The sequence below is a fragment of the Chrysoperla carnea genome, chromosome 3 (assembly GCF_905475395.1).
Source record: "Chrysoperla carnea chromosome 3, inChrCarn1.1, whole genome shotgun sequence".
NCBI classification, from domain to species: Eukaryota; Metazoa; Arthropoda; class Insecta; order Neuroptera; family Chrysopidae; genus Chrysoperla; species Chrysoperla carnea.
Window position 1 is genome coordinate 69,376,635 of NC_058339.1, and position 25,551 is coordinate 69,402,185.

Consider the following 25,551-nt stretch of genomic DNA (forward strand, 5'->3'; position numbering starts at 1 on the left):
GATTTAAAATAACTCTGCCGGATTTATGTTGATATCGGGAGTCAGGGGAAAGTACACGATTTCTGGAGCCTACTTGCAGAGGTGGAAACTTTAGTAGGAAAAGCTGTGGTAATTGAAGTACATCCTAACCACATTTTGCTCTGCTAAACGTTTCAAAGAAGAGAAATTTAGAATGCCCGGAATATTTAAGATAAATAAGTGAACATAATATTTATCAGTTTTAGTTTAATATTAATCAGGAGTTCCTATATCAAAAACACCCTTAAAAGATAGGAGTACCTAAGGCACGCCTGGCCTTAGCTTTAATTCTGATTACAGACATATATTACTATGTCAGAATCATAAATTAATTGTGTAATTTTACAAATGTGACAAAATATTTTGATTATGATAGTAAATTTAATTTATTTGTTAGTTTAATTAAAAATATTACCTGCATATACAAAATGCATTATGTATGGCGGTGATTTATTCTTTAATCTGTGGGTACCTTTCTGTGAATGTCATATCGAAAAAATTAAATTAAAAGTGGATTTGACAAAATTTAAAACATCCCGAACGTAAAATAGTACAATAGTAGATTTAGTATTTTTTTAATAATATTTGATCTAATCTAGCAAATAATGGTCCAATCAAACGGTAGTTGAAGTGGAAAGTTTTAGTGTAATTGTTTTGTATAATTTTTATTCTATGCTTTTTGGGGTGCTGAACACGAATCTGAAGTTGTCCAACAAAAATTTGCTCGACAAATAAGATAAATCATCAAAAAATCACTAAAAATCTTGTATCTTAGTGGTTTAAGCTTATAAGGTTTTTATACAAAAGTGTTTATGTATTAAAATAAAGAGAAAAAAATTTCTTATAATTTGTCTCTTAACATTTTTACCTACGTCGTATGGTTTCCATGCAAAAGAGTGCTGAAATATTGGAGAAATTAGCATTTAATATATTAATTAATAATATAATAATATCAAACATTATTTGATATATTAATAAAAGAGGCAAATTTCAGCCCTTTCAATTTATGACCTAATACGAGCAATTTGATATGATAGCATCTTCCCCATATCCCTCTAGTAAATTTTGTATTACAGTTTTTCTTTGGGGAATATAGTCGCCCTCTATCTGAGTCATTAGCTGGTCTAACGAAAACTGACATTCCTCGTCATAAATTTCCATAAAAGTGAAAATGTCAATGGCAGCCCTCTTAATCTCTTCAGCATGAGGATCAACTTTCTTTTTTTCATTAACCTTGGGCCTACTGTACAGATTTTTTAAACATTTATCATGGTACTGACAATCAGCAGCCACCATATCTGTTTTCGGCTGGACCCTCTTGATAACTGCTGCACCGAAATCATAACTGTATCTTTCATTTCTATTTTCATCACCTTGTGTACCAAATTACGTTTATGATGTCGTAGTTGTGACCTTGTGTAATCTTCAGGAATACGTGTTCCGCACACAAAACAATCTGTTTTGAAGTAAAAGTCAGAGCATGATCTTAGTTTTCCCAAAGATGTGCTTGGTTGAGCTTGATTTAATTCTTTCACTTAAAGGGAAAATTGCATTGATTCATTCATTATTTTTTGCTTTTTTCCAAAAATTACTGATTTCTCCCATATTTCAGCACTCTTTTGCGATGGAAATCATACGATGTACGGAAAAATGTTAAGAGACAAAAATTGTAGGAAATAATTATAGAAAAATTTCTCTTCTTAATTTTACTAGATAATCCTTTTTGCGTAAATAGCTTGCTTTGCAAGTTATAGGCTTAAAACCACTAAAAAAACAGTGGTTTTTTGATGATTTCTCATATTTTCCGAGCTAATTTTTGTTTGACAACTTCCGATTCGATTTCAGCACCCCAAAAAACATAGAATAAATCAATAAAAACAATTACCCCAAAACTTTCGACTTGGGCCCCTTTTTATGCACCGTTTAACTAGCCTATAAACATTTAATTCAATATTTAAATAATTGGCAAGATTTAAAAAATATTGAATTATAAAATAAAAGACAAATATTTATTAATTTTCTACTATCTACATCGAATGAAATTTACATAGAATTATAGTAATATATTTAAATTTTAGCCTCTTCTGTAAAAGTCGCTTTAATGGTAAAATAAATGAAAATGTAAATCCTTAAAATATATATTTTTGTGTAAATTTAATGTAAATCAGCAATAAATGATTGAAGAAAAATTGTAATGAAAATGGTTTTTATTTAAAAGAGTTATGGGTTAGTTTTTGCTCTTAGTTTGTAAATGGTGTGAGAGAAAAACGTGGGAAAGGTACATAAGGAAAGCATGGTTTTAAAATACTGACTCACTGAGCTTTAAAACAAACAACATCTTATATATGTGTGTGAATTGTTCATAGTTTCTTTCTTTTTTTTTTGTTATAAACTTTAAAGCTTTCGTTTGCTAAAGACGAAAAGAATATATAGCTCTTGAGTTAAAACTGCTGGTATAGTTTTTCTCTAAGGTCTAATACATGTAGACTATGTATTTAACGGGAATTTGTAAAATACTGAACAAAAGTATGGCTTTTCAAAGAAGTTCAAGTTTCGTCGAATTCGATAAGTTATATAGAACAGCGTAGAAAGCCCTTGCGATTTGAAACACTTTTAGTGTTAAGGGAGGTCCATAAGTATTTTGGCGATATCTATTTTCTACTGTTACAATCTGTATGGAAAGCTTTGTCCCAAAATGTCACAGCATCGGCTCTTCCTTGGTAAATTTATTTTCCAATTTTCCATTCGATGGATTTTTTTAATAAGAGTTTTGAGATATGATGCAGAAAAATTAATTCAGTCATATGAACTCATCAACACCTTTCCCTCTCATTTCATCGAAATTTTTTTTAAGTGATTTGTCAGGTATAGAGTCGAAGCTTCTAAATTATGAAGACACTTTTTACCTTGCCTATCTGCCAACTTACATATTTTTACTCTCATTTCTATGACTAGGAACCATTACCAACAACAGTTTATCGAGAACTTATTTTCCCCAACCGCTTTTTATCTTCACAAATTTCACACTGTGAATTTATTTGCTGCCCTGGCCATCGTGATTATTATTATGCCATAATCGGGTGCCAAGTCAGTTGTTTATTTTTACCCCGACTAAATACTATGACGAGGGCTATATGTTTGACCGGTATGTATGTATGTTCATTTGTTCCCTCCTATGTTCTAAGCTACTTATCATAATTTGAGAAATAACGTTAAAAGTGTCATGGTCGTCCGCTGGTTATAGACTATGTGGCGTCACATTAAATTGAATATGGCACCCTCGAGGGCATACAGATCGAAGAACAAATTTCATCATAGCGTGTTTGGTATAAATCCCGGCGACTAAAGCATCACGCCATGAAAACAAGAAAATATTTTCATCTGAAATTGTTATGAAATTAAATCGCCATTACAGTCGGGAGACCTCTTTTCCGTCCTGTTGAAAACTGTTTAGTTTTAGAGGTCTCCCGACTGTAATGACGAATTAAAAAATTTTTTTGGACGATTTTACTTATCATAACCATTTTAGATGAAAATCTTTTCTTGTTTTCATACTTCTAAGATGTCTACGTGATTCTGTAGTCATCGGGGTTTTAGTTTTTGAACTTTATTTTATTTGTTTATATTTTTAACATTTAAAAAAAAATTGTGATATTGGTTATTTTTTTAAATTTTACAAACTCTCTGTATAAACACATACAGTTTATACGCTATTATATTCACCAAACATTAATAGTAAAGTGGTCTCTGTTCTCTTTTAACACTTGGAGCAGCACTTACTCATCGCCACCACATTCAAGCCACTTTGAACGAAGAAACCATATATTGTAAATCTTTGTACATATACATAGGGTATAACTAAGTAAATAGTTTTTTCCTGAAAGGATACCTTTTTCACATAAAACATATTTGAAATTTTTTTAACATTTTCGTGTCGTTTGAGTGACATTTTTAAGGCCATCTCTCAGGAGGGGGTCATAATTAAAAATGTATATATGAAAGTTTTGTTGAATATAATCACATTTTTTTGGATTAGTAAACACGATAAAAATGCACTTAAGAAAATCGTCTCGGTCAAAAATAGTTTATAAACATGCTTTTATCGACCATTTACGAAAAATATTTCATTTTTATTTTCTCGTACAAAGTGAAGGAAGGATTATAATCGCAAAGAATCCGCTGTTGAAATTCTAAAAGCTCAAATTTTGACACGATATACATAATCAGCTTCAAGGATTGTTTTTTTTTCCATATTTAACCTCTCGAGGAGGGGAGAGGATAAGTTACCGTAAATTAATACTAGTTCTTATGGGAAAGCCATAATTTTATTACAAATAATAAAAAAACAAAAAGAAAACCAACTTCAAAAGAAAAACTTTTCCAAAACAAATGAATTTGCACTAAAAAGTAAAAAAATAACGATAATATAATGTAGTCAAAATTATTGTTATTTTTGGAGTCGGTGTCAGCCAAAGAAACAACTCTGACAGAACAGTTTGCTACATTAGCTTGGCTGACACCGACTTTAGTGCATATTAATTTGGAAAAGTTTCTCTTTTGAAGTCGGTTTTCTGTTTGTTAAAAGTTTTTTCATTTATTTTGTGATTATTTGTGAATCTGAAGTACACTAACTAATTTGTCACTAAAAAACGAATCATCGAAATCGGTTGGCGTTATATTGAGTTATTCGGTCTCTTGTCGTGCATACTTAATGCAAATTTAAGACTTTTATGGTTTTCTCATGGATACCGTTGTCAAAATTGGATCAAAATGAAAAGAGACCACATGCGAAGCACCAGCTTTCAAATAGATTTTAATCAGAATTGGTTCACCCAGTTAAAAGTTCTGAGGTAACGCACATAAAAAAAATACAGTCGAATTGATAACCTCTTCCTTTTTGGTTTGAAGTCGGTTAATAACAATTAATATTTAAGAAAAATTGCAAGAAAAAATCATAATTTTATTAATTTCCAAAAGAACTATATTAATACCGTAAACTAATATTAATTTACGGTATGAAAATCTTGTGACATCTTAATTTAAAGAAGTGATTTTTTTTTCTGTAGCACCTTACAACCTTAAGTCAGGTACAATTTGAAGGCGTCATAAAATGATTATTTAAAAAAAAATCTATTTTAATTCTTAATTACGTCATATATTTTGCGTGGGTAGTTTAAACTCGAAAATCTTGAAAAAACAAACAAAAGTGCTAATCAATTTGACTTGAGTACTAATCAAGTATTATACTTGCTTCACATCTAATATTGTCTTAGTATCCAGTCAGTGGAAAAACCACTTATCAATGTTCTGTAAAAATTCTTATAGTCTACTATATCCTTCTTCTTATAGTCTTCTTCTTGAATGCTGCTGAAGGATATAAAAATTCATATGCAATAATATAACATACTTATTATTTTATATGAAGTCCTGTAAGATCATATTATTATATTTCTTCCCACATACATACCATAGAGTATATGGTAAGTTGTTGTACCTAGAGTCAAATGTACCTTGGATCATTATGTAATTTATGTAAAAAAATACAGGTACTAACATAGAATATATGATGCTGTTTCCTAGCATGAACTGTAACGATTTTAGGTAAATTAATATGTGACCAATGGTACATTATGTTATTGTATTATGGAATACACTTCATGTATCGGACTTCACACGTTTTAATCGATAGTTTGATATTTAAATTCTGGAAAAATACGTAAGGTTGATGAATACAACAGTGCTATAAACGGAGACAATGATAGTTTAAAAAGATACTTTCAAAAACATATAAATGTAAATTTACATTTTAGGTACTACACCTTCCCATACGTATTTATATATTTAGTCATCCACAACGACAAAATCTAGTGTAATCCTACGATTTCCCACCCTGATATGTATGTATCATACTATATGCACATAAAACTATATACTTAATAAACCAAGGGCTAGACTTGGCTAGTAGTAACTGCAAAAGCGTTCGAATTGGGTGCTAGGGAAACAGATTAACACACAGGGAAGACACATACATTTATTAAGTTCTAATAGCCAGTGTAAAGTTTTTTGCATGGTATAAACGATGACTGTTGACTGGTGAGTGCAACATTGTCAGAAGTGCACAGAGTTCACCTTCCAGAGTCATTCAATTTCTTTAGAAGAAGACACTTCTAGTTTTATTAATTCATAATTTAAAAAAATTGGAAGTACTAAATAAGTCATAAATAATAAATACCAATAAAGTCATAGACGTTGTATTTGCATTTTTAAAGACATGCCAACCAATACAAATACTGTCTTATTTTCTTGGGTATAAAGATTAGACGAAGAAACAAATCACTAAAAATGGTCAAATTTCGAAAAATTTGAGCAGTAAGTCAGATTGATTTATAAGAAATTAAAAATATGCAATTAGCATAATTAATATTCACAATTCGGTTAATAGTGATTAAAATAAACTTCTTACACCGGGGTTTTTGGAGTCGCTGAATACGAATACCGCGATTTTTATCATAACTTTGTACAAGCTTCTTAATTATGAATTTCCATATTATAAGAAAGGTGCACATTCAAACAATACATTGATTAGTATGTTTTGAAAACTTTTTTTGTTTTGATGCTAACAGTTTACTACAGTTTATTACAGTGCTGTACAGTTTATTTGACAAAAATTTCAAAAGCACGTTTAAAGAGTAATATTATTAAGAATTAATTAGTCTTAGACGCTGAAGTTCTCTTTTTCCTCGCTCACCTCCTCTATCTAATGAATCGAATGCCGAAAACTGCACATAAATTCGACTTACTGCTCAAATTTTTCAAACTTCATTGCATCGTTTTTTTGACTAGATCACTAAGTTCTTCAAACATTGAACCGTCATAAAACGGAAAGACAGCATAATTCACGAACCCTTTGTAACCATCAATTTCATATAGATTAAATATAGGCCTTAGCTAAACACTTTATACCAACACAAGAAGTTTAGTCGAAAATTTGATAAGTTTGGCTCTTAGTATATTTTTATACAACAGTATTGTCCCATAATTTAATAGAACTGTGTTGTTTGTGGTTATGTATGTGTTATAAGGGGTAAAATATGTCGGATGTGAGAGATTATTGTAAAATAAATAGGTCATATGAAGCTGAAATTTATCTTGTTTTCTGTATCATCATCCACATAATATACAGGCTGCTTTGAAGTAACAAAATTGGCTGATTTGTTTATCTTTTTTTTCCCACGACTACTCAAGTCCCGGTTGGTTTTTGCTGTCAATAAGACAATAAATTTTATCTAGTAAGTCTTCCTTTGGCATAATTCGTTACAACATCAATCTGTCTACTGCAAGCTTTTCCGATATATTTTGCTTCTAAGATCTTTTTTGGAAGTGCGCAAGATGAAGTATACAAAATTAAAGACGACTTTTTAAAGACACAAGACTTTTTGCTAAACATTTAAAGATTGCAGCATATATGGATATGCCCTGCCTGCTTGAAAGAGATACTCTCATTTTTTTAAGTTTAATTATTATGCGTAAAGTGCAAAACACTCTATTCGCCTCATATTCTGATAACAAGTTTTTATTCAGTTCAATCAAACTGAAAAACTTAGATTTATAAACTAAAACTAAAACTTAGGTTTTAGTTAAAATTTGTATTGAATAATAAGGATCCAAGATATCGATAAAGAATCAACTCTTTCGACTTTAAACTATAAGACTGCCTTGCCAAATTTGTATGGCAGAAGCTGCGTTAGCTACGTAAATTCCCTCACAGGATGAAAAAATAACACATTTCTCTTAAAATCGAATATTGCATTTTTAGTTTTCCAAGAATTATTATTTCGAATACTATAAGAGTCTAATGAAAAAATCACAAGAGTACTTTTTTGCTACTTTGTGCTACCATTTTCCTCGACAATTCGCTAAAATAATTTATTTCACTCGGTAAAAAGTTTTTAGGTTTTATTTCGTGTCAATGTTTTGCATTCTGTAACGAATTGTTCCCGGAAACCTTTTAAAAATTCTGTCATCTCTCTAAGGTCATTTTAAAGCTTGAAAAAAGCTTACCGACTATGAAAAATTCGTGGCTTATTCAATTTTCAAAACCGATTTACTTACAAGTAACATTCGGTATATATATGGATACGTGCAATTCGTAATATCCTTCGAATAAGGGTTTTACTATAAACTTTTTCCTGTCTAAAATATTGCGCACAACTTTTTATAATTGCAATTGAATCAATGCCAAAAAAATGTAATACTACAATTAATGGCTAAAAAATATAATATAAGCAATATTTGCATATTTTATACATAACAAAATTCTTATATAATTATAGATTGGATTTAACTGTAGAATTTATGACTACAAAATGTTTATGTTTGGGATTTTCATATTGTTTTATTAATTAAATATTTTTAGGATATCATAACTAAGTACCCTCTTTTTTAATTTCATCATCTACGCTCTTTTTTAACACTCGAACTAAAAAAAGGGCTGTTATAAGTTTGACTGCTATGTGTGTGTGTCTGTGTGTTTGTCTGTCTGTGACATCGTAGCGCCTAAACTAATGAACCGATTTTATTTTTTTTTTCATTTGAAAGGTAATTTAACGGAGAGTGTTCTTAGCTATTATTCATGTGCAAGCTTAGAGTTTTGTAAGCGAAAAAACTAAAAACTAGGCGATAATCTTCAAAATCGAATCAGTTTGGAAAAGGCATGACATATAATTTTAACATATAAATAATTACTATGGAAATGAATGGTCAAAATTTAAAAATCCCAGACAACTGCGATTTATTCCTTGTAAACCGATTTTTGGAAACTTTGCTATAAAATGTTCTCAATCGAGACGGTTGAACCGTTTAGGGGCTACGATGCCACTGAGAAACGCAAAGACGCACAAATAAACACTTTAAATTTATAACACTCCTTCTTAAGTCAATATCAAAGTGTTGGTCAAGGACATCAGATGAGATGAAAAGGATACTTAGAGAGCTATCATTTTTTGGGAACGAAAACCTAAGCTCGCACTCGCATAGCTAAGAAAACTCTCCGTTAAATTACTTTCAAATGAAACCAAAAAAATTAAAATTGGTTCATCCGTTCAGGCGCTACGATGCCACAGACAGACAAACACACAGACACATACACAAAGCGGTCAAACTTATAACAAACCTTTTTTTTTAGTTTGGGGTTTACAAAGTTTCAAGTATATAGTTATGGATATTATTTTTGAGAAATATCGATTTATATTTTCCATTTAGTCCCATGTAAAATTTTACGTTTTGTCACTTTTTAAACTCAATGAAATTCGATAACAGTATTATTATCATTTTCTTAAATCATTCAAAATCACTTAAACTTTTTTTATATTATCATAATTTTTTTTTATTTCTCTATTAACAAGTCTCATGAACGTATACTCTGCGTCACAAAATGTTTACAGGTTTTACCATTCTAAGTGATATTACTGTATGATATGTTTCATGTTACAGCTAAATAACTTAATGGTAAAACTTGTGCACATTTTGTGACACATACGTACGTCCTTAATTAATAGAATATTTCCAAACATGATGTATTTTATTTTTTGCAAGAATAGCATAAAATTTCTTTAAGCCATTTACAACAATCGTTTAAACAAATGTAGGTATTTATTGAATAAGAAAAACGTATATACGTTTACAAATACAGTAGAATCTCGATAAGTTAAAGTCCAAGGGAAACACAAAATATTTTAAGTTATAGAGGTTTGAAGTTATCGAGTGTCTATGTTAGGTAAAGGTTAATATAGAGGTATGTACATGTTTCTATGTACCCTAGTTAATATAGAGGTATGTACATGTTTCTATGTAGTTACTGAGGGCCTATACAGATATTATTTATTTAAGTTATAGAGGTTGCGTATTTTAAGTTATAGAGGTTTTGGGCTCTGATGGGAAGGGAACATAGTATTTTTTGAAGTAACAGAGGTTTTTATGTTACCGAGGTTTAAGTTATCGAGATTCTACTGTATATAATAATTGCATTGGAAACAATAAAAATAAATCTTAATACTTGTTTATATTACACAGGTACGTACTTTACACTAAACGTCAATTGTACCTATTTATTTTAATTACAACATAAATTAAATTGTATTACAATATATAGGGTGTAACGTAGAAGGTGAGATAGAGAGCCAACTCATTAAAATAATAACTCAAAACTGAACATATTGTAGACAAATATTAAAAAAAAAAGGATAAACATGATAAAATATTGTTTTCTAGTTAATAAAATGATGAATTGAGTAGGAAGACAAAGCTTGTAAATAATAATTCTTTCATTTTTTCCTAGATAATAATTCTTTCCCTTATTGAAACTTATTTCACTATTCTTTTTTTCATGTTTGATTTAATACTAGCTGTGCAATACCCGCTTCGCTGGGCAACTTCAATTTTAAATACAAAGATTATTGGGTTATAATCTTCACTTAATATGCCGTCAATTACCCTCCTTTTGTTCACAATTTCGTTTAACCTCTAAAATTATCAGTGTTTCTCTACTATATTATGCATGTATTATAGATAAAAACCTTCCTCTTGAATCACTCTATCTATTAGAAAAAAACGCATCAAAATCCGTTGCGTAGGTTTAAAGATCTAAGCATACATAGAAACATAGAGACAGAGAGCGGGAATCGACTTTGTTTTATACTATGTTTTGATAACATGTCCCATATTCTAAACAGAAATTTATCGACGTATTTGTTCTCATATTTACTCATGAAAGATAACATTTTTTAATTACTACTCTCCGAGAACTGTACCTTAAACAAATTATTTTAAAATATATAATTAATGTTAAGATTAAGTAACCAAAGATAAAATCCGAAATGTTATCATTGGTTACTTTACGATTAATAATTTTAAAAAAAAGATACGACATTCATTGGTATTGCCGACAGAAGTGAAAATTTAACTTTGGTATAACTGTGTTTCTTTGAATTTATTAAAATATGAAAAATTAAAATTTTATAATTTGAATGTTGAAATTATTAATATACTATCTAAACCCGGCCACGTTTTGCTATGGCTTTATCTGATATTAATTATTATATTACTTCATCCCCTTTTCAGTTATTTTTAAATAATCGTTCCCGTGAAAACTTTAGGATGCATATATGTATAAACACTCTTGTCAAAACGGCCTGTCAAAATTTCAATTCGACCGATTTCTAGTTTTGCGGTCATAAACATACGGAGGCTAAATTTTTATATATAAGATACACAGTAGTTATAAAACAACAGCACACAATCTTCTCAAGTGGTCTTCTATCCAAGTGCTGACTGTGCACAATATTGCTTAACTTCAGTCGGTGCTTTCAACATAGTATGCATGCCACGTGGCATACATGTCGTTTCCCAGGTGACGATCTAAACCATGGTGACCACCAAACTAGAATTTTTACACCCTACTAAAAAATTATTATAATAAAATCGCCTAATGGGGCTAAAGAACTTTTCAATTCAAAAATCGAAGTTCCGGGATGTTTCTCGGGGATGTACATACTGTAAATATTTGTATGTATCATATCAAATAGTACAACAGTAACAATAATACAAGTACATCTAGAAAATAGAGGAGTACGAGTAACTAAAGAGTTTGTTTACTATTTCTTCGTAAACTAAACTTTACTCGATGTATAGGTACTATATTCGTTAACAATTTGTTACAAAGAACATAGAACGAAGAGATGAGCTGATATTACTTATTTGTGTACGTAAATAGTACAGAGATGATCAAAAAAATTTAACATATCATAGAATAATTTTGCTAACATTTTTCAAACTTAAAGTAAGAAGAAAATGATAGAGCCTATCTATATGTGTTCATTGAAATCGGTTACCTGTGAATCTATTGAAATTGGTTTGTATGAGTATAACGTACTCTGGTTGGGAGAGGTTCAAAGCAACGGGCAAAAGTTGTCAAATATTTAACAAGTGAAATTTACAAAATTTAAAAAAACCTCCAGAAGGTTGGTGGTACGGAACCCTAAACTCGCATTTGAAACGTATCTAAGAAGACCCTCCATTAAATTACCTTTTTCCTTAAACACTCCCCATTAAATTATCTTCTAAACGAAACAAAAAAAATCCGCTTCATCGGTTCATCCGTTTAGGCGCTACGATGTCACAGACAGACAGACTCACATAGCGGCCAAACTTATAACACCCCTTTTTTGGTTCGGGAGTTAAAAATCAGTGTCGCTACCAATTAGTTTATTTCTACATGGTTCTGACTTAAGGAAAACCGAATTCAATTTCTCATAAATGTTTTTTTTTTTTTTTTTTAAAAGAAATCCCCGTTCAATTTTGTAACACAAACCGGATATCACATATACGCAGACAATCGAAGTCTTGGTCAAACCAACGAAACAAAAGGTGGTCGATTCAGCGACACAGAGCCTTATTCACCAATTCGTTGATAAAGTATCGAGGGTTTTACGAATAACTGAAGGTAAATCGGTTCAATTTTTTCAAATTGAAGTGTACAACTAAGGCGTAAGGATAGTTTATAATCAAGTTTGTAAACTTTGAAGTAAGTATGCATTATATAGGATAAATGTACATTTACAGGGTGGGCAATTTTAATCTATACACCAAAATATCTCGTTTTGTAGTAAGCCAATCAAAAAATAACTAAAACAAAAGTTGCAAAGTTTGATGAGGGACATCATGTTCTGACATCAGATTGGACCTAGTTCTTCGGGTTTCTTTAACAGCCAATTTAGATCTAAACGGTAAGAGATAATATGAAACTTCAAATTAGAAAGCTGATCCTCATAAAAAGCTAATAATTTTTGTTTTACACATTTTTTCGAAAAAGATTAGCTTTCGGAGAAAATGCGACTTAAAAATATGTCATAATTGTATTTATCGAAAAAGACATGCTAACGACGGAAAAATACTTGAGCCAAAAGTTATCAAAGGGTTCTGTGTCCATGACTTTGACCTACAATTATTGATAAACTTTAAGCGTAATTTATTTCGATTAAATGCAATAACGACATATTTTTCGCATTTCCTCCGAAACCTAACGTTTTTCGAAAAAATGTTTTAAACAAAAATTGTTAATTTTTTATTTTATCAGTGTCAACTTTCTAATTTGAAATTTTATTCTCTTACCGTTCAGGATTTAAATTAGCTATTAAAGAAACCCAAAGAATTAGATTCAATTTGATGTTCCCCACCAAACTCTTCAATTTTTGTTTAAGTTGTTTTTTTACTACAATAAATAAGCCGGAAAATGTGGAAAAGTGGTGGAACAGCTTCGATTTCAAAAATTTTTTGTGCACGTGTTCCTTAGATCTTTAGGAACATTCAGCCGCACTAACCTTGGCATAACAGAAAAAACTGAGGAAATTAGGGTAGGTTTCTCATCCCCAGAGCACTCCAAATGGTAACAGAGAAAGAAATCAATATTTCAACTCGAAAAGCGTCTCTCGAGGGTTTTTGAGGTCGCTGATCATGAATTCAAGGTTAAAAATCAACTGAATATGGTGGCAACCCCATTAAAACTACCCTTGAAGTGACAGAGACAACAAATTTATTTAAGTCAAAATTTTGCCTCATAAATTGTCTCTCTGCGGTTATTGAAGTCGTTGATAATGAATTGGATATCGTCTTTTGGGGGGTTTTTGGGGTCGCTGATCACGAATCCAAGATCAACTTCAATTTTTGTTTAAGTTGTTTTTTGATTGGTTAACTAAAAATTAGATATTTAGTTGTATATAATAAAATGGTCCATCCTGTACATAGGCTTTATGGCTGGTTTGACTGATGATGAAATGAACTTAGTTATATATCTAATAAAATATATAAAGACGAAGAACTCGATGGAAGAAGAACATTCAAACGCATGCATAACATTAGATAGATGTACTCTATATTTCAATTCTATAATGTATAAAACTTTTAAAAGTCAATTATGTTGTTGTAATTAAATCAGATAATAGTGGCATCAGATAATAAGAGTATAAATTAATTCTAGCGGCCAGGGTCGTTTATAAATAGGGTATTTCAAAACTGCACGCCATTAATTGCTACCTCTAAATAAGCAGTAAAGTTCATATGTGTTCGAAAATAATTTATTAAGCATTCAAAACGGCAAATCTATGCTTCTTTGGCATCTATGCTTCTTAGTGCAGCATCAGGACGTTTAATAATAGTTATTGTTGCTTCCATTATTTAATTTTGAAAATTTTTCACGGTATCTTCGACGAACCGCATCATTTCTTTATGTTAAAAGTGAAAAAACACGTAAAGTCTCCCATGCTTATAAAATAATGAACACTCACAGTATTCACTAACATGAAATACATTTCGATTTTTGCCTAAATTTTTAGATCAATTTTTGTATTATATAAAAAAAACGGACATATGATTATACTAGTTGCGCCCCGCGGTGTTATCCGCGATAAATTGAGATTTTGAGAGTTTTTATCGTTACTGTGATAAAAAATTATAAATTAATAAAGCCTTCTTGAGAAAAAATGCACTAAAAATCTATTTCATAAACTTTTACAAAACCCGTTATAAAACACGATTCCTGTATGCTAATTCATAGGAACCATTCATAAGAACCATTTTCCGGTATCAAAATTAGCCTATGTCATTTTCTGATCAATAAACTACTACTTCCTATGCAAAAAACCATGTCAATCCTTAGCTCTATGAAAAATTAAAACAAATTGATCCCACGGGAGCTATACATTTTACCGGGATAAAAAGATCCGCTCAGCCGTTCTGGCTTGGTTGAGTTACAAACATCCATTCATCCCAACTTTCACGATTATAATAAATATCAGATGAACTTTGTTACTTATATTGATCTAGAGACTGCATATCAAATATAGTACCGAGCAATTTTGAAACACTATGTTTAAAAGCAGTAATAAAACTTTCTTAATCCTTTTTATAGTGCAATTATTGAATTAGCATAATCATTTTTGAATAACATTTTAAGGTTATTGTTTATTGATTGCAATTAATTGCAAACATTAAAAGAAAATTTAAATAAGTTTTTTTTATTGGGTATCCCGTAAAGACCGCAATCGGACAAATTAGTCATATAAAGAAACAAATTTTAGTTTTTCGACGAGATAGATGTCTTCAATAACAAGGAAGTCATTCTTTATCTTGTTGAGAAAAAAAGATATGAAAGTCTATCTTCCCAATCGCCGATTTTTCGAAATTTTATTCAATGGGAGTGGATATTATCAGAACTATACAGGAAATATCTGAAGATTATAGAGTGTTCAAAAATAGAAAAATATTGAGAGAAGAATGTTCTTAAAATTTTTGTAAAATAATAAATATTGAAACTTTCTATCAGAAAATAATTTTCGTTCTATGTTAATCTTTGAACGTCCATAATCTGTCTTATTAGAGGTTTATTTTTAAGAGGAACTCTATCTATGTCTATAAATTTTTTTTAGATTCTGGTATGAATATTAATATACAAATGGGCATGTTATACATATTTTTTGCATTAATAAGCAACTGAATCCTGGCTTATCTTTTTTAATAAATACGACTATTGTCAAAGTTTGAAAACTAAATTATATTAGTTGAGAATTCACGCTTCTTTTATTCAGTTAATGATAAACAAAGTTTTGATCTTGCAATTGCAGAGAAAACTTTAAGATCTGAGGCATAAGATTTAAGGCTGAGAATTTGTCAAAAACAACCCTTAAAGTCAATCCAAAGTCTATTGGCTGTTTGTTTGTCTTTACTAGCATCATAAATACCATTAGGTTGCCAAGAAATGTTTTATTTGGCAAACATTATGATCTAGAGCTGCTTTGGTAAATTCTCAAGCTTGTACAAATACTGCAGTTTTAAAATTTCTCAGTTTTCAGACTACTTTTGAAACAAACTAAAAAATAAAAATTTGTACATACGACTTGTAGATGAAAACGATGAATTCCACATAATACTTTTCGGTCGTGCTTTCGAACTAATCCGCATTGAACTCCGTATAAATCCATCATACCGACTAAACGGTTTATCCTTAATATTGCACGATAAATTATCTGTTGATGAAATGTATTGTGATAAACGATTATTATTATTATTATTATTCTGTTCGATTTTGGTCATTTTTAAATCACAATTTTCTTTATTTTCCGTCACTGATTCCGTTACAACTGGTATTTGTAGAATCGCGGCAGCTTTTCGTGGTACAACTAATGGTGGTTCACTAATTACATTTTTTTGTGATTTCATTGTTAAAAAGTCTAATTTAAAGTTGTGTTTACTTTTGTGAGTGGTAGTTGAATCAGGTACTGTATGACGATTATTTGCTCTTACAAAATCGGATGACGCTTTTTTATTTAACGTTGAGTAATAATAATCTTTTTGTGGACTTAGAAATGGTTTGGTTTTATTTTTTATTAAATTTTCCTCATCGATACGTATATCTGATGTGGATAAACTTTTGTCCATTAATTTTTTATTTTCACCGGGAATTTTTGTTGTTAACCATTTGTTACCAATATGTTTGAGTGATACTCGAAACGACCTTGTTCGCCGTAAACTATTTTGTATCATACCCGTATTTTGATTACTTAATCTACGTTCAATTGTTTCCATATTTGTTTTCTTTGGTTTCGTATTTTTGGCAGGAGTTTTACGCACTTTCACCATACTTGTTTATGTGGAATGTAATTAAAAAGCTTTCTTCGTTAGTAAAGTTTTTCTTTTTGGGAAATATAGCTTTTATTTGCATTTTATTGAGAACATGATGGTAATTTATCTAAAGAAAATATTTAACTAATGTTAAAAAAAAAAGTAAGTTATTAAAATTTTTTGTTGTTTAATGAGCTTTTGAATCCAAATTAAATGTTTTATTTTAGACTACAGCATATAATCCAGAAATTCAAAGTAGGTAATTCCCAAAATATAATCTCTTCCTTCCTCTCTTATTAGTTACTAAGAGTTAACCACAAAATTTTAATCCTCTTAATGTTTAACAAACAATAGTGGAAAAAATGTTTCGTAATTATTGTTAATATTTTCAACAAAGTTACAGTGAATTAAAGGGGGTAAATTTTTAGAATTATGAAGCAACTTTTTTACATATTCCAAATTGATATGATTCTAAAAGTTTAGATGTTATTTTAAAACCTAATGGATTATTATAAATGGACTATTTTGAAATTTGTCAATAAAAGACTAAATGTGAAATATGAAAGATAAATTTCATTCAAAAATTGTCGTTTAAATTGTTTGCGATATTATACAGTTTATGAGATACTTATAAATACAAATTTTATCCTACTTGTGAAAATAATGTAATTTTTTTCAATATTTTCACGGTTTGGTTATAATTTCGCTTTAAAAAATTTTAAATTATTGGTAATAAATATGTATTTTGTAAGTTTTTTACAAATAGTATGACATCAGTGGTTGAAATTTAATTACTTAATTTTTGATTAATTAACCGCAATAGCGTTTTACATATTATTATTTTATGATAAAAACAATGGTATTTTGAAGATATAAGAAGTTCAATAAAAGAAGAAGTTTCCTTTGCAAGCTATAATAGAGATTATCGATGATTATGTTTTCGCATTTCTTAATAAAATATGTAAAAGAGATGACTAAAAGCGAAATTTTAAACTATTCATTAGAAAGATGCATAATTCTGTTTTGCTAGAAAGAGATGCAAAAAGATTTTGATGGCTTTTATCATGATTGTTTTTATAGTAGTTCGAAAAATAATTTTTCTCTGTTGTTATATGAGCTTTTACTAAAGCAAAAAAAAAATTAATATTCCTTATTTCGTGTAGAATTAGTACCTACCTATATATTGCCTGCCTAATGGAACAATATTAATACAAATTTAGCAAGGGGCCAAAATTTGGAACGTCTTGGCATGAATGACATTTAAAGATCGAAAACTTAAAAAACCAAAATATATTATTATGAAAGAAACGAAAAAGTATGAATATTAATGTTTTCTTCCATGTCTTTCTAAATCATTTTCCCTATATAATAATTACAGGGTAAGACCGAGAAGTGGGCGATTTTGAAAATGATGTTATACACAAAAAATTACTTACGAATATTAACTGAGTTTTAATTCATCTATTACATTTTTCATGTAAATCATTCAATCAAAATTGGCGGTTGAAGTAGAATTAGCGCTTAGGCTATGAAAACGTCTTATCAAAATAATATTAAAGCACAAAAAGAAGATTTTCGACAAGAAATGATTCAAATCGCACTGATTTATTAGCTGAAATTTTTAATTTTCTTGAATGCTTTTTTATATAGTTTAAAATGATAAAGAAACAATTTGGAAAAGTTGATGAGATTTCTGTTCATAATGTTTCTAAAATCTCACACTTCTCTACTTCACTCTGTACTTTGATTAAATTAACTATGATTAATTTAGAAGGTCAGTTAGGAAATAAATTAAAAACTGCTCGAGACTAGCAGACAGAATAAATTATATAAAATTATTTTTTTTTTTCATTATAATATATTTTTATTAAAATTTTTCATGGAAACCAGAGTTAGGTTTGTTGTGATTAGATTTCGCATTGATTAAACACTGACCGCCCGCCTATAGTGTTTGAATTTATTTATAAATTACACAAAAAACATGTAATACTTTGTGAACTATGAACTTAATCAAATCGTAATATATATTGTTTTATCACACAAAAAACAACAGACTTTATGGGTGTAAAATTTCAAGTTCTACATATGTTTATTATAATAAATAAATATGTTTATGTCGTAGTTTATTAAAAAAAAAAGTTATTAAAATCATTAATTAGTTTGAATGACCTTACATAAATAAGATCATCAGTAGTTTTTTTTTTTTGTTTCAAAAATTAATTACACTTTTTTCTTTATTAAAAAAGATATCAACAAAAGATTACACAATAAATTTAAATTTCAAGTTGTGTTAGATCGGGTAAAATCCATCATTGAGCATGAATAATTTTATTGTATGGAAAATGTTTTTAGGATCCCGCTTAAAAATATTCCTGGACGTAAGAATGTGCGTTGCCGGAGGGTAACCCGTTTTTGTCATATATATGGCATCACCTTTATTATAAGAACATATAGAATGAAATTCGAATTTAACTTGAAATTTTGAAATAGTAATCAATCCAATTTTTCAATCTCGAAATATGTATATCACTTTTTAGGAACAATTGGGTTTATGATAATAAAACCTAATCTAAAATAAACCTCCCCGATATGCTAAGAATGAAACGAATTCTGGTATATGTTTGTTAAATATAGTTTAACGGGCCAGTTGAAAGTGTGAATTGATAATTTCTTCAGTTTCAAGTTGTTCAGGTTAACTATTCAGTTCTTAGCTATCGTAGTTCCATTCCTTCATACTCACTTAAGTAGGAAATGTTTTTCATAATAATAGCTGGGTAGTGGCATAGAAAATAAATCACTATCTCCTAGTGTTTCTTCTTCCAGCATGTTTGTCTCTGAGCTTCTATTATATACTGTTATAGCTGCAGTCATTTTGTCCGTATAGCTTTTGAAAGAGAGATAATAATCTCGAAACGTTGACTTCGATTTTACTTTAATAATATCTATCATGCGGTAATAAAAAATATATATCCAGAGTATTTAAAGTAGGTTGTCCTCTCTTCCTTTTCTAGTGACGTTCATTCATCCAGAAGAAGCTTGCAAGGATAAAAAAAACTTGACTGCGCGTAGTCAAATCGATAGCTTTGCACAATTTTTGGTATTGAAAATATTTGACTATCTTTGTTTAACACACATAGTTTTGTGAGTTTCACATCTTTGTTTTACACATTAGTCCTAGTTTTGTATTGGGAATTTTGAATACGAATCACCTTATCTAACAGGTGCTGATAGATAGGTGAAAATAGTGTTTGCCAATGTGTTCTGTGTCATGGCATCGAATCAGGGTATCATTTAAAAATGGCTTGTCACGCTACAGACGAGAATATGAGATTAAGAATACATGAACCTGGGTTGAGGAATCGGGACCAAATATTAAATGTGAGGGAACAGGAGAATGTGGTAACGATAGGCAGATATATCCAGGATATATTACAAAGGAAAGGGACTGATTGGTATCAGTGTGAATAAAGTGGTTGAGATTTTTTTTTTATTATTTATATGTTATATTGTCCTATTTTTTTTTATAAGATTAATTTTTTTTTTGTATGTTTAATTTGTTTATGTAACACAATTTTATTCAATTTGATTAGCTCTTCGAGCATGTCAATAAGGATTCTAATAATAAAAAGCGGTCTAGGTGCAACCCGAAAGGTCCACACGACTAACTTCCCATAGTGGAAAGGATAAAAAAATATCATACGTTAAAATTAAATAAATGATAAGTGATAATAGTGACAATTATACAATTTTTCATTCGGTACAAAAAACGGCTTGACCGATTTGGCTCAAAACCTAATTAGGTCTAAGTTACATAATTATGCGTAAAATGATACTGGTCCCATGTTAATATCATCATTTGTTCTCGAGATATGCGAGACGAAAATTGAATTCGAACATACATACATACAATATATACATACATGTGCACACACGGACATCCTTTTAAAAACAATACTATTCGACTCTAAAGGCCTTGAAACGTGGAGATATGTCTAAATTTTCAATTTGCAAAATCGGATCCATTACAATAACTATCCCACTGGGAAGTTAATAATAATAATAACAAACCATTTCAAAATCATTAAAAAATGAAACTATGTATTACGCAAAAAAAAAAAATCTATTAAGAAATATTGATCTAAATTTTTTTTAGTAAATAAAGTCTTAATACAGGTGGAGGTGTAAACACAACACACCCTTATTTAACCATAAACAATTTAATAATTTAATTTAATTATAAACTTAATAATTATGTGTGGTGAATATAAGGATATTGTTTGCTAATGTACTTAACTCCTATATATGTGTAAGCAATATTCGCATGCATATCTCTATCTTTATATATTATAAATGCGAAAGTAAGCATGTTTGTTTGTTTGTTTGCTCGTGACGCTTTCTAAAACTAGCGAATGAGATATAATTTATAAAGATATATTAATAAAAAATAAATTAAAATTAATTAAATTTGACATTACCATAAATTACAGATTTCTATAAAGTAGTCATTTGACATTACCAGAAATTACAGATTTCTGTAAAAATAGTCATTTTAAAATGGCCATATTTTCTGATATAGGTACTCAATGAATAATTACGACTATTATACATTTAAAAAAAATAGAAAACTATACATATATTTTACCTGTGTAAAACAATCCTGACCATAATTTCGAGTGTTATAGAAAGGGGATAAGCGAGAGCAATCTATATCAATCTTTACTTTAAAACTCAGCGAAACGGGTGGGTATCACTTCAGAATATTATAAATGCGAAAATAAGGATGTTTGTTTTGTTTGTTTCTTACGCTTTCACGAGAAAACTAGCGAATGGCTTGAAATGAAACTGTACATTGAAATTTAAAATATTAATGTCCAACCATTCATAGCCAATTTTTCTAATATACTCAATGAATTATGACTATTTTACATTTAACAAAATTTGAAACTGTGCACATCAAGAGAGGTGGAGGGTATAAAGCCGTGTTATTAACTTTTAAGTCCAGTGAAACGGACGGGTATCAGGCTAGTATTACATATATAGGTAATTTATAAAAACATTACCGTTTTCATTTTATAATAATTGTATTTTATATTATCATTACCTACCATACCGACCGACTACATAGCTAATAATACTCATAAGTAATACAAATAAACTTTTAATATAATATTATTTTTAACTCTTTGTTGATTATTTGATGTTATTAGGTAAATATTATTGTTATAATGAGTGTAATTACATTCAAGTAGGTACACGGGAAAAGTCATTCATGTAGGTATGTTTTATTGTTGTTATAAAAACAATCACTAAAATTGAATGTGAAGTCCCTCACCTCACATTCGTCACAAAAAGAGGCACCGAGTTTTATATACAATGTTTTACTTCATTAATAAAAGTAGCGCTAATAAATTACAGGTATTTTGTTAACCGACTTCAAACAAAAAAGAAGGAGGTTATCAATTAGACTGTATTTTTTTATGTGTGTTACCTCAAAACTTTCGACTAGGTGATTTCGATGATTCTTTATCTATTTGAAAACTAGAGCTTCCCGTGTGGTCCTATTTCATTTTGGGCAAGTCTTTTTTTTCAATTTGCATTAAGTATGCACGACTAGAGGACGAATAACTCAATATCACGCCGACCGATTTCGATGGTTCTTTTTTTAGTGACAAATTAGTTAGTGTACTTCACACTCACTAAAAATCACAAAAAAAAAAAAAAAACTTTTAACAAAAAGAAAACCGATTTCAAAAGAAAAACTTTTTCAAAACAATTAATATGCACTAAAAAGTAAAAAAATTACGATAATATAATGTAGTTAAAATTATTGTTATTTTTGCAGTCGGTGTCAAGTGCTTTTTTGCTTAAAACTGATCAAAAAATTTAAAAATAAAAGTAATTTGCGCAATCATTAGTACAAAAGCAATAGCTCCAATTGCTTCGGAAATTCGATTAAAGTACGTTTTTAAAGCACACAGTTTAATTTAAGTAGTTCGATCTTTTAATTATGCTTTAGAGAATAAATCATAATCAGGATAAAAACAACTTTAAGGCTTTTTTTTGTTAGACGATAAGATATTACTGCTCAATTTTTTTTTTCATTTCGTTCAAAAATTAAAAATTATAAGCTATTTGTGGGTTTAAACGTCGTTAGATATATGTATAAAAAAAGTTTACAATAACGTTTATGTTTTTTTTTATTTTAGGTTTTAGGGCCGCATCGATAACTAAGATCATTAGCAGCCCACGTAATCAAAACAGAACAGTGACACTTATATGACATTATCATAGGTAAGTATAAATATACAAATTTAAAATGGAGATAATAAAAAATACATAAAAACAACATAAAAAAAAAAAAAAGAAAATTAAAAAGGAATTAACAGGAGATTATATACTATCACAGTTTTCGCAAAAGTCCTGATTGCTCTAAAAATTGTACCAGCCTGGGCAGCATGGTGGCGCTGTTACCCAGGATTTGCCTTAAGTCTCCCCGCAGATCGCATTGTTGGCGCATGGCTTGATATTGAGGGCACGTAATCAAAATATGTCTAACAGTAAGGGGCCGCCCGCATGTGGCACATTCAGGTTGCTGCTCTCCTGCTAGTAAAAATGCTGACGTAAGCGAAGTGTGCCCAATGCGAAGTCTCGTGATGGCGACGTCTACGATACGTCTCAGATTCAGTGGATTACTCCACTTTGTCACTGAGGGCTTAATGGTGAACAACTTCGCATTGAGCCCGTTCCAAATATCTTGCCACTTGCTATGAAGCAAAAGCTTCACATGGGATTTGATATCGGTGTCCCTTACACACACATCGTCTGCAGTAGCTACTACTGCGGCTTGTCGTGCGGCGTTATCGACAATTTCATTGCCCAGGATGCCAACATGACCAGGCGTCCAAATGAACACAATACGCTTCTGACTCCGCTTGAGGTGGTGATGAACATTGAGGACCAGTTGGACCAGTGGATCCATGGACCAACGGTCACCCAATGCCACAAGCGCTGAAAGTGAGTCAGAGCAGATAACGAAATCGTGTCCTTCTTGGAAATCGGCAAACCTAAGTGCCTGCCAGATAGCGTACAATTCAGCGGTATATACACTACAGGACTTTGGCATCGACCAGGAGTATGTCTGACTCAAGGTCAGGAAAGCACTTCCTACCCCAGTCTCCGTCTTAGATCCATCCGTGTATATCCGCTGAGAGTTCGGATACTCACTCAATATCGAGTAGAATTCGCCTTTATACCGCTCGTCACTTGTCTCTCCCTTTTTCAGTGCGACTAAGTCTAAACGTCGCACAGGTGAGACTGTAGTCCAAGGTGCGATTTCATTGTGTGAAATGCACAGAACTCTTGGAAATACATAGTTTATTTGAGCACTGATTTCAAAGACACGAACAGCCATCGGTCTATTTGCTGATGGTCTAGACCTATAAATGTTCAGATTCCTTTCAGGCTTTTCGAAGATGATCCTGTAATTCGGGTGCCAAGGCTTGGCCCAGATACCTGAACAATAGTTCAAGGTAAACTGTTTTCGCCTGATTGAAAGTGGTGGCAAACCCGAATCGCATAAAACGCTCTGAATAGGACTCGTACGGAATGCACCTGTGGCCAATCGCACACCAAGATTATGGATCCGGTCGAGTGGTATTAGAGTGGATTGCGAAGCAGATGAATACACCATACATCCATAGTCCAGCTTACTCAGTACTAAGGACTGGTGGACTCTTAGCAGGACATCTCTGTTCGCTCCCCACTTGGTGCTCGACAAACAGCGAAGAATATTAACGGCTTTTTTACAGGATCCTAGCAAATAGTTCACATGGGGTTTCCAAGATAGTTTCCGATCCAAGATTAAACCAAGATATCGAACACTGTCCACCACACGTATTCTTGAAGGGCCAACGAAGAGCTGAGGGTCGTCATGCTCCAGCCTCTTACGACAGAAGTGCATACATGTGGTTTTCGGTGTTGATATCTTGAGACCGATTCTGGCCGCATTCTGCACTACCTTATTTACGGCACGTTGCAGACGCTCCTGTATGAGATCCATACTACTTCCACTATAGAAAATAGTAACATCATCAACATACAGGCAGCGCCCCACACGGGGACTTATAGTGGCGGTGATTTGGTTGATAATACAGCAAAAGAGAGTCACACTTAGGGTTGAGCCTTGAGGTATTCCGTTTTCCGTAGTGTACGTATATTGTTTGACATAAACAGAACATAATTTTAGAATTGTTAATTACAAAATAAAATAGATAAAATAAATAGATAAAAGAGGCAGAAAGGTATTTTTTTTATAGCGGTAAAAAATCAATGCTATTCATTTATTGGTACTGCTTTTTTGTTTTGTATGGTGTGATAGTGTTATATGAATTTATGTTTTATCATGAAATTCATCAAATTTTTTTAATAGTTTCAAATGTTATTTGTTGAAATTTGAATATTAGTGTACATTTAGAATGTTATGCAATAAAATTAGAATAATGGAGAAAAAATATGGCATTGTGTTACACAGAACTACTAAAAATTATACTATTATGGCTTCGTATTAATACCCTAGAGGTAGCAAAAATACAGTGGATAAAAAAAAAGTTTTTCGAAAACAATACATAAATGGTAAACAAATTAAATGGATAATCCTGGTGTCGAATGGATAATCCTAATAATAGGAGATATAATGCTGATGTCGAATTGGCCGTATTACCCATAAAAATGTAAAACTAGACTTGATACCATGACAAAATTTGAAAGTGAAAATTTTTCATCTGAAGTGATAAAAAATAATTAGTCCAATCCCCTAATAAAGATTTAAGACAAGAAACGAAATTTTATTGTTTTTAATACGAA

General features: G+C 30.6%; 1 protein-coding gene across 2 annotated transcripts in view; it reads right to left on the bottom strand.

Annotated features, from left to right (window-relative positions):
• The window catches only part of LOC123294520, a 194,874-nt gene that overhangs the window by 37,171 nt on the left and 132,152 nt on the right, over positions 1 to 25,551 (bottom strand). The window contains exon 2 of one of the 2 annotated variants that reach the window (XM_044875576.1): positions 15,963 to 16,816. The exons of the other annotated variant lie outside the window; for it this stretch is intronic. Within the exon in view, the coding sequence (XP_044731511.1) occupies positions 15,963 to 16,707 (745 nt within the window). The 5' untranslated portion in view covers positions 16,708 to 16,816. The remainder of the gene's footprint in view (positions 1 to 15,962; positions 16,817 to 25,551) is intronic. 2 annotated transcript variants of the gene reach the window in all.